At 48.1% G+C, this 10,052-nt stretch overlaps 1 protein-coding gene across 1 annotated transcript; it reads left to right on the forward strand.

The window, feature by feature from the left end:
- Positions 1 to 4,064: 4,064 nt before the first annotated feature.
- Positions 4,065 to 7,999, forward strand: LOC116614865. Its single transcript, XM_032376385.2, has 4 exons — positions 4,065 to 4,248; positions 4,532 to 4,769; positions 5,057 to 5,388; positions 6,880 to 7,999. The coding sequence occupies exons 1-4, from the start codon at positions 4,111 to 4,113 to the stop codon at positions 7,174 to 7,176; spliced, it is 1,005 nt and encodes a 334-aa protein (XP_032232276.1). The 5' UTR covers positions 4,065 to 4,110; the 3' UTR covers positions 7,177 to 7,999.
- Positions 8,000 to 10,052: the final 2,053 nt, after the last annotated feature.

The raw sequence follows: 10,052 nt of genomic DNA on the forward strand, positions 1-10,052 counted from the left end.
TACACTCTCAGGGTATCCCAGTTAGTACACTCCCATGCGTACCCCAGTTAGTACACTCCCAAGGGTAGCCCAGTTAGTACACTCCAAAGGGTAGCCCAATTAGTACACTCCCAAAGGTACCCCAGTTAGTACACTCCCAAGGGTACCCCAGTTAGTACACTCAGAGTATCCCAGTTAGTACACTCAGAGTATCCCAGTTAGTACACTTCCAAGGGTACCCCAGTTAGTACACTTCCAAGGGTACCCCAGTTAGTACAATCCCAAGGGTACCCCAGTTAGTACACTCCCAAGGGTACCCCAGTTAGTACACTCCCAAGGGTACCCCAGTTAGTACACTTCCAAGGGTACCCCAGCCAGTACACTCCCAAGGGTACCCCAGTTAGTACACTCTCAGAGTATCCCAGTTAGTGCACTCCCAAGGGTACCCCAGTTAGTACAATCCCAAGGGTACCCCAGTTAGTACACTCCCAAGGGTACCCCAGTTAGTACACTCCCAAAGGTACCCCAGCCAGTACACTTCCAAGGGTATCCCAGTTAGTGCACTCCCAAGGGTACCCCAGTTAGTACACTTCCAAGGGTACCCCAGCCAGTACACTCCCAAGGGTACCCCAGTTAGTACACTCCCAAGGGTACCCCAGTAAGTACACTCCCAAGGGTACCCCAGTTAGTACACTCCCAAGGGTACCCCAGTTAGTACACTCTCAGGGTATCCCAGTTAGTACACTCCCATGCGTACCCCAGTTAGTACACTCCCAAGGGTAGCCCAGTTAGTACACTCCAAAGGGTAGCCCAATTAGTACACTCCCAAAGGTACCCCAGTTAGTACACTCCCAAGGGTACCCCAGTTAGTACACTCAGAGTATCCCAGTTAGTACACTCAGAGTATCCCAGTTAGTACACTTCCAAGGGTACCCCAGTTAGTACACTCCCAAGGGTACCCCAGTTAGTACACTTCCAAGGGTACCCCAGTTAGTACACTCTCAGGGTATCCCAGTTAGTACACTTCCAAGGGTACCCAGTTAGTACACTCTCAGGGTATCCCAGTTAGTACACTCCCAAGGGTACCCCAGTTAGTACACTCCCAAGGGTACCCCAGTTAGTACACTCCCAAGGGTACCCCAGTTAGTACACTCTCAGGGTATCCCAGTTAGTACACTCCCTAGGGTACCCCAGTTAGTACACTTCCAAGGGTACCCCAGTTAGTACACTCTCAGGGTATCCCAGTTAGTACACTTCCAAGGGTACCCCAGTTAGTACACTCCCAAGGGTACCCCAGTTAGTACACTCCCAAGGGTACCCCAGTTAGTACACTCTCAGGGTATCCCAGTTAGTACACTCCCAAGGGTACCCCAGTTAGTACACTCCCAAGGGTACCCCAGTTAGTACACTCCCAAGGGTACCCCAGTTAGTACACTCCCAAGGGTACCCCAGTTAGTACACTCTCAGGGTACCCCAGTTAGTACACTCCCAAGGGTACCCCAGTTAGTACACTCCCAAGGGTACCCCAGTTAGTACACTACCAAGGGTACCCCAGTTAGTACACTCCCAAGGGTACCCCAGTTAGTACACTCCCAAGGGTACCCCAGTAAGTACACTCCCAAGGGTACCCCAGTTAGTACACTCCCAAGGGTACCCCAGCCAGTACACTCCCAAGGGTACCCCAGTTAGTACACTCCCAAGGGTACCCCAGTAAGTACACTCCCAAGGGTACCCCAGTTAGTACACTCCCAAGGGTAGCCCAGTTAGTACACTCCCAAGGGTACCCCAGTTAGTACACTCCCAAGGGTACCCCAGTAAGTACACTCCCAAGGGTACCCCAGTTAGTACACTCCCAAGGGTAGCCCAGTTAGTACACTCCCAAGGGTACCCCAGTTAGTACACTTCCAAGGGTACCCCAGTTAGTACACTCCCTAGGGTACCCCAGTTAGTACACTCTCAGGATATCCCAGTTTATACACTCCCAAGGGTACCCCAGTTAGTACACTCGCAGGGTATCCCAGTTAGTACACTTCCAAGGGTACCCCAGTTAGTACACTCCCAAGGGTACCCCAGTTAGTACACTCTCAGGGTATCCCAGTTAATACACTCCCAAGGGTACCCCTGTTAGTACAGTCTCAGGGTATCCAGGTAAGAACACTCCCAAGGGTACCCCAGCCAGTACACTTCCAAGGGTACCCCAGTTAGTACACTCTCAGGGTACCCCAGTTAGTACACTCCCAAGGGTACCCCAGTTAGTACACTCCCGAGGGTACCCCAGTCAGTACACTTCCAAGGGTACCCCAGTCAGTACACTTCCAAGAGTACCCCAGCCAGTACACTTCCAAGGGTACCCTAGTTAGTACACTCCCAAGGGTACCCCAGCCAGTACACTCTCTAGGGTACCCCAGTTAGTACACTCCCAAGGGTACCCCAGCCAGTACACTCTCTAGGGTACCCCAGTTAGTACACTTCCAAGGGTACCCCAGTTAGTACACTCTCAGGGTACCCCAGTTAGTACACTCCCAAGGGTACCCAAGTTAGTACACTCCCGAGGGTACCCCAGTCAGTACACTTCCAAGGGTACCCCAGCCAGTACACTTCCAAGGGTACCCCAGCCAGTACACTTCCAAGGGTACCCCAGTTAGTACACTTCCAAGGGTACCCCAGTTAGTACACTTCCAAGGGTACCCCAGTCAGTACACTTCCAAGGGTACCCCAGCCAGTACACTTCCAAGGGTACCCCAGTTAGTGCACTCCCAAGGGTACCCCAGTTAGTACACTCCCAAGGGTACCCCAGTTAGTACACTTCCAAGGGTACCCTAGTTAGTACACTCCCAAGGGTACCCCAGCCAGTACACTCTCTAGGGTACCCCAGTTAGTACACTCCCAAGGGTACCCCAGCCAGTACACTCTCTAGGGTACCCCAGCCAGTACACTTCCAAGGGTACCCCAGTTAGTACACTCTCAGGGTACCCCAGTTAGTACACTCCCAAGGGTTTCCCAGTTAGTACACTCCCGAGGGTACCCTAGTCAGTACACTTCCAAGGGTACCCCAGCCAGTACCCTTCCAAGGGTACCCCAGTTAGTACACTCCCAAGGGTACCCCAGCCAGTACACTCTCTAGGGTACCCCAGTTAGTACACTCCCAAGGGTACCCCAGTTAGTACACTCCCAAGGGTACCCCAGTTAGTACACTCCCAAGGGTACCCCAGCCAGTACACTCTCTAGGGTACCCCAGCCAGTACACTTCCAAGGGTACCCCAGCCAGTACACTTCCAAGGGTACCCCAGCCAGTACACTCTCTAGGGTACCCCAGTTAGTACACTCCCAAGGGTACCCCAGTTAGTACACTCCCAAGGGTACCCCAGCCAGTACACTCTCTAGGGTACCCCAGTTAGTACACTCCCAAGGGTACCCCAGTTAGTACACTCCCAAGGGTACCCCAGTTAGTACACTCCCAAGGGTACCCCAGCCAGTACACTCTCTAGGGTACCCCAGCCAGTACACTTCCAAGGGTACCCCAGCCAGTACACTCTCTAGGGTACCCCAGTTAGTACACTCCCAAGGGTACCCCAGTTAGTACACTCCCAAGGGTACCCCAGCCAGTACACTCTCTAGGGTACCCCAGCCAGTACACTTCCAAGGGTACCCCAGTTAGTACACTTTCAAGGGTACCCCAGTTAGTACACTCCCAAGGGTACCCCAGTAAGTACACTCCCAAGGGTACCTCGATCAATAATGTATATATTTGCTTATTGCTTAACCTTTCATTTGCTGACGTCTTTCAGCAAACTAACAAGTTGTACTTCTTACGAGGGTTAATTTCCACCAATTCATCAGTTGATTCATTAATGAGGTACCGTAATGATTCGAATAAGCGCCCGGGACTTATTGGAGAGGGGGCGGTTAGTGGGAAGAGAGCGCTTATTTTATTCCGGCGGAAAATACGAGCTTCTAAATAGTAATAAAAAGTTTATAAAAGCAAATAATAACAAGTTCCTTGGACCGCGCGAGACTCGGTGTGAACAGACCGCGCGCTTCGCTGAATTCACATGACGTCATAATGGTAATCACGTTCTACCAATGGAATCGATTTCTTGATTTGCGATATTCAGAGCACAAAGTAGAAAAATGCTAAGGCGCGTTTTCGTAAACCTTGGGTTTAACTCACCGAATGAGGCAAAGAAAGCCTTGAAAAGGTCAAATCGTAAAGATGGCGGTATCAGGGCGCAGAAGGGAAGACTGTTAAATCGCCCCCAAATGGAGAAGGTGAGCTGATGAGCTGAAAAAACAATCCCCAGGGGAGGGGACATTATCCTTGTGAAACGCTAGAATATCAAACCATTAGAATTTAAATATAATCCAATTAGTTTAAAATGTCAAAACTATGATGTCTGTAAGTTTTTTGAAGAGTCTTCAAAATCATGGAGCCAGCACGCCCCACAGAGGAAAAATACACGTGATATATGTTGTTACAAATGGCGTTGTATTGATTCAAGCATAAAATAAATTCTGAACGATACTTCAGAGGACTGACTAACTATGAATACAGATTCGCACACTTCCTCCGCCTGGAGAGGTTAAGATAGAAAACGTTCTCGACGCCACGCCTGCTATACCACCAGCAAGCGCCCAAAGAACTATGGGGCTTCCCTCTCAGGCGGCCACTGCAGAAGACAATAGGAGGCTTGGTGCCCAAGTGCTCCGAGTGGTTAACGGCGGAGTGGCTACCACAGGGCTCCCGCGAACCCCGGGCAAATCCCGATTTACTTTTGCGAAGAAGGCAAAGGGTATGTCTTGATGTTTGTCGGCTATCTTGGGAACCGACTATTTAGTATCTGACGGGTCAGTAAAACTCGAATAAAACAAAATTTCTAAAAGAATCGAACAAGCCATTCTTAGCTAAAAGACAAAGCGACATTTTAGAAGAAAAAGTCAACAACCCGCGAAAATAATATATATTAAAGTGCTATGGTTTTCAAATGGTTGATCCCTTAAAAATAAACCGAATAAAGGTTTTCTAACTTATTACCCTCTGTCTGTCACTGAAGATATCTATTATATTCCTCTCACTCAGCCACAGACGCCAAGTCAACTCTCCCAGACATCAGAGATACTAAGGACAAAGCTTTCGTGAACCAGCGTACGACGGACCTACCCAATGTCCGTGATCTTTACACGAACAAGAAAGCGGTTCCTGTAGCAAGCGAGGGCGCTATTGCGACCACATCCATCACCGGGTCGCACCTGGCTATGACCGCCATGCAAAGCGAGGAGGAGCCTGGGGCTTCTATGGGGCACAAGACAGAACGCCAGAAAGCCAAAGAGCTGAAGGAAATGAAGAAAGCGGGGTTAACCCTTAGACCCCCACCCCACCGAAACACCATGGAGGACGATGATGATCACAAGGTAAGTGACTGGTCCCGGATGGAGGGTGCAATGGGTATACAGGGTAAGTGACAGGTCCCGGATGAAGGGTACGATGGGTGTAAAGGGCAAGTGACAGGTCCCGGATGAAGGGTATAATGGGTGTACAGGGTAAGTGACAGGTCCCGGATGAAGGGAACAGTGGGTGTACAGGGTAAGAGACAGGTCCCGGATGAAGGAAACAATGGGTGCACAGGGTAAAAGACACGTCCCAGATGAAGCATACAATGGGTGTATAGGTTAAGTGACAGGTCCCGGATGAAGGGTACAATGGGTGTACAGGGTAAGTGACGGGTCCCGGATGAAGTGTACAATAGGTTAACAGGGTGAGTGACAGGTCCCGGATGAAGGGTACAATGGGTGTACAGGGTAAGTGACAGGTCCCGGATGAAGTGTACAATAGGTTAACAGGGTGAGTGACAGGTCCCGGATGAAGGGTACAATGGGTGTACAGGGTAGAGACAGGTCCCGGATGAAGGGTATAATGGGCGTACAGGGTAGAGACAGGTTCCGGATGAAGGGTACAATGGGTGAACAGGGCAAGTGACAGGTCCAGGATTAAGGGTACAATGGGTGTACAGGGTAGAGACAGGTCCCGGATGAAGGGTACAATGGGTGTGCAGGGTAATGGACAGGTCCCGGATGAAGGGTACAATGGGCGTACAGGGTAGAGACAGGTCCCGGATGAAGGGTACAATGGGTGTACAGGGTAATGGACAGGTCCCGGATGAAGGGTACAATGGGTGTGCAGGGAGACAGGTCCCGGATGAAGGGTACAATGGGTGTACAGGGTAAGTGACAGGTCCCGGATGAAGGAAACAATGGGTGCACAGGGTAAGAGACACGTCTCAGATGAAGGGTACAATGGGTGTACAGGGTAAGAGACAGTTCCCGGATGAAGGGTACAATGAGTGTACAGGGTAAGAGACAGGTCCCGGATGAAGGGTACAATGAGTGTACAGGTTAAGTGACAGGTCCCGGATGAAGGGTACAATGGGTGTACAGGGCATGTGACAGGTCCCGGATGAAGGGTACGATGGGTGTACAGGGTAATGGACAGGTCCCGGATGAAGGGTACAATGAGTGTACAGGGTAAGTGACAGGTCCCGGATGAAGGGTACGATGGGTGTACAGGGTAAGAGACAGGTCCCGGATAAAGGGTACAATGAGTGTACAGGGTAAGAGACAGGTCCCGGATGAAGGGTACAATGAGTGTACAGGGTAAGAGACAGGTCCCGGATGAAGGGTACAATAGGTGTACAGGGCAAGTGACAGGTCCCGGATGAAGGGTACGATGGGTGAACAGGGAGACAGATTCCTCTTGAAGAGTACACCATATAACAGTACATTTATGATTGTTGCTATTTCACTCTGAAGACATATAGGGCAATTACGAAGCTTCACTATTGATTGACGAATTATCTTGAAATTCAAGATTACAACGGAATGAAGTATTGACCTTCTTTATATCAGGCTCGGATAAACAAGCTAAAGAGAGCTCGTATTCGCCTTGCCAAGAACAGGGTCAACCCTGAGGTGAGCAAGCCTTTTTTGAAGTCACTACCAGATGCAACTCCAGGGGCGGTTTGGTGCGAAAACTACGCGGTTCTACCTGCAATTGAATCCGCTCCACCCAGAACGGGAATATACTCCCGCCATCTCCAGCCCACCCCTCCTCAGGCCAACACTCACTGGGGTACCCTCGGGTACAACACAAGTATCACCCTCGGATACGACCTCGTGATGGAAGACGTGGACACCGACGAGTAGGGTTCATGATATGTGATAAGTCTTGGAGAACTTGATTTGAGTAGAGAACGCACGGTGTTTCTGGCGCATCGCCCTATATGCAGATCAAGCAGCGACTGGTGACTTCGCCACTCGTGCTGTGACATGGTGGGTTGTCCCGTTAGACACATCAAGGCGGTGCGGTCTCCGCGACAGATTGAGGTGAGGCGCCCATGACCAGTGATAATCTCCTCTCTCTATCGGGTTCATGGAGGTGTTATTTGCTCGGGGTTAAACGCTATCTGTGGCAGTATAAGGCGGGTACTCACTTGCCACATTACAAGGCGTGCGAGGAGCTCATATTAATCGTACGGCACGTAGTCATCCCCGTTGATCTTGAGCGCCCCGTCTTGTACTGTCGCTGTGAGTTCCTCTGTTGATCGTACGGCACGTAGTCATCCCCGTTGATCACGGGGGCTTCGCATTATTATGTCGCAGGGAGCGTTTTATCATCTAGCAAATAATGCCAGTGAACCTGATGGAAAAGGTCTTTAATCGCTGGCCATAGTGCCTCATCCCTTTCTGTCAGCGAACCCAACGCCTTGATGTATCTTATGGAGACAACCACCATTTTACCACACGTACAGCCAGGTCACAAAGGGAGCGCGTGTCTTGCGTTTGGCGAAGCAAGACGAGCCACAGATTGGGCCCCGATTGAGCTTTATATTTGTCCATCGTAGTTTTTCTTTTTCCAGTACCTTCATATAACTAACTTTACTTCTGTCTTCTGTAAATCTAATAAATTAAAAACATACTCAAACTGAATTTTGTAAATAAAAGCAGCTGAATTCTCTCATTTAAGACATTCCCAGTGTTCTCTCTTATTTTTATCATAATCATTTCATCAAGTAAGCATATCAAAAGTGATCTATGATCTATTACCTATGATAATAGAAGCACGTGATAAGAAATTGTTTTGTATGGTGTCACCACCAGAGGTTCTGCTGGACAATAATGGCAACATTGTGGTCTGTGACGATGATGACCCTGCCCGCGTCCGTGCTTTCGATATGACGGAAATGAGACCCTGTCAATCAATGTCAGCGCAGATGAGCAGCGTTCTGATGCACCTCATAATATTGTCCGTATATCAACATTTGCCCTTTCCGCTGAAGACGTTTTAAGAAAAAGGGTTGAATTTTAGAATTGTTTTTAACCATCGAAAAGAAAATAAGAAAAAACGCTAGGGAGCATATGTCCCCAAAAAAGTTCCCGTGAGAAATTGGTGATTAAGGCAAACCACTAGGCTAGTTGTGTTCAGAGGACCTCAAATAACAAGAAAAGTGATGTTGCCAAGTATGCACTTGTCAGGTGCCGTTTAATGGGGTTTCTAAGAAATGACGTTGCTCCTCCAGCATGGAAACAAGGCTCTATAATAAAATCAGGAGTATCTTTGACGTTTATTAATCAAATCATTTCAAAGTTGAAGGATATGTTGGGAAACACATATAAGACTACCTAAAAGTCACGTGACTAGCACAGCATGGAAGCGAAGCTGTTTTAATTATTTTAAAAAATCATTTTTTTAAAAATAAATAATTCATTATAGCTAAAGCTTCAATTTTAGCACTTTTTTTTAATATGGAAAAGCTAGAATGGGGTACCTGTAATGATTTATTGCTGCTTTTGTAAGAGAAAGGTGCTAGAACGGGCATTTACGTATTGTTAAAAAAACTATTTTTTTTTATAATCCAAACAGCTTCGCTTCCATGCTGTGACTTACGTGACTTTAAGGTAGTCTTATATGTGATCCCCAACATATCCTGCTACTTTGAAATGATTTGATTACAAACGTCAAAGACCTCACAGTTTGCATACTTGGCAACATCAATTTTCTTGTTATTTGAGGTCCTTTGAACACAACTAGCCTAGTGGTTTGCTTATTTTATGTCAATGTAAAAGGGAACATGAAGATAATTCTAACAAAGGGTTGATCCAAATTCCGAGGGGCTAAGAACAAGGGTTATAAAAGCAAATATTACATTCTCCCTTGGCCGATGTCTTGTCCAACCGCTGGCCATGAGTGCCTCATCTCCCTCTGTCAGGGAACGCAACGCCTTGATGGGGCTATAATTTGGGGCGACAGTTTTAAAAAGCACACCGACGCCATGATCCAGAAGCGTACTTCCCGAATAATAATGAGGGTAAAATGGGACCAGCCATTAGCTGAACTTTTTGCTACTCTGAGAATAGTCATTAAATAAGCGAGTGTGGCGTCTGAAGTGTGAACTTATGTTTAAGACTTTAAATGGGCGCACCCCCGAATATTTAAGTAATAAGTTTAAGCAATTTTGTTCTCAACATACGATCAATACAAGAAATAGTAAACGCGGAGGCCTGATTTTACCTCGTGTCCATCGCACTCTCGGACAACGAACTTTCGCCTTTGGTGGGGCCAAAGCATGGAACGCTCTTCCATTGAATATTAGGGAAAGCAAATCCCTTACTATTTAGTGCTGCACTAAAGGCTTTATAGGTAAACATGTTAATACTGTTCCTAGTGAAAATTGTGTCGTTTAACATTATTGACTGACTGACTGACCGATCGACCGACCGACCGACCGACCGGCTTACTGACTGACCGACCGATAGACCGACCGACTTTCTGACTGACTGACCTACCGACCGACCTACTGACTGACTGACAATTTGGCGCACAATTTGGTGGCTTCTTTCACTTCACTTTGGGTTTCGACTTCTAGGGTTAGGGTTTCGTCGCAACTTGGCCAGTGACGCAGAACAAGTGGTGAAAAACTCAAATCCAAGCGGTCGCGTAAGCTTGGGGCGATCCGTTTGCAACGCTAGAATATCAATATATATTGTACATGGTGTCACAAAAAATATTTGTTAGCTTCAAC

Source organism: Nematostella vectensis, chromosome 1 (genome assembly GCF_932526225.1).
Source record: "Nematostella vectensis chromosome 1, jaNemVect1.1, whole genome shotgun sequence".
Classification (NCBI taxonomy): Eukaryota; Metazoa; Cnidaria; class Anthozoa; order Actiniaria; family Edwardsiidae; genus Nematostella; species Nematostella vectensis.

Excerpts from the sequence above, each read along its gene's own strand:
- LOC116614865 (XM_032376385.2), top strand. The coding sequence starts at position 4,111 with ATGCTAAGGCGCGTTTTCGTAAACCTTGGGTTTAACTCACCGAATGAG. Across the intron at positions 4,249-4,531 it reads ATCGCCCCCAAATGGAGAAG|ATTCGCACACTTCCTCCGCC; the intron begins GTGAGCTGATGA and ends CTATGAATACAG. Across the intron at positions 5,389-6,879 it reads AGGACGATGATGATCACAAG|GCTCGGATAAACAAGCTAAA; the intron begins GTAAGTGACTGG and ends TCTTTATATCAG.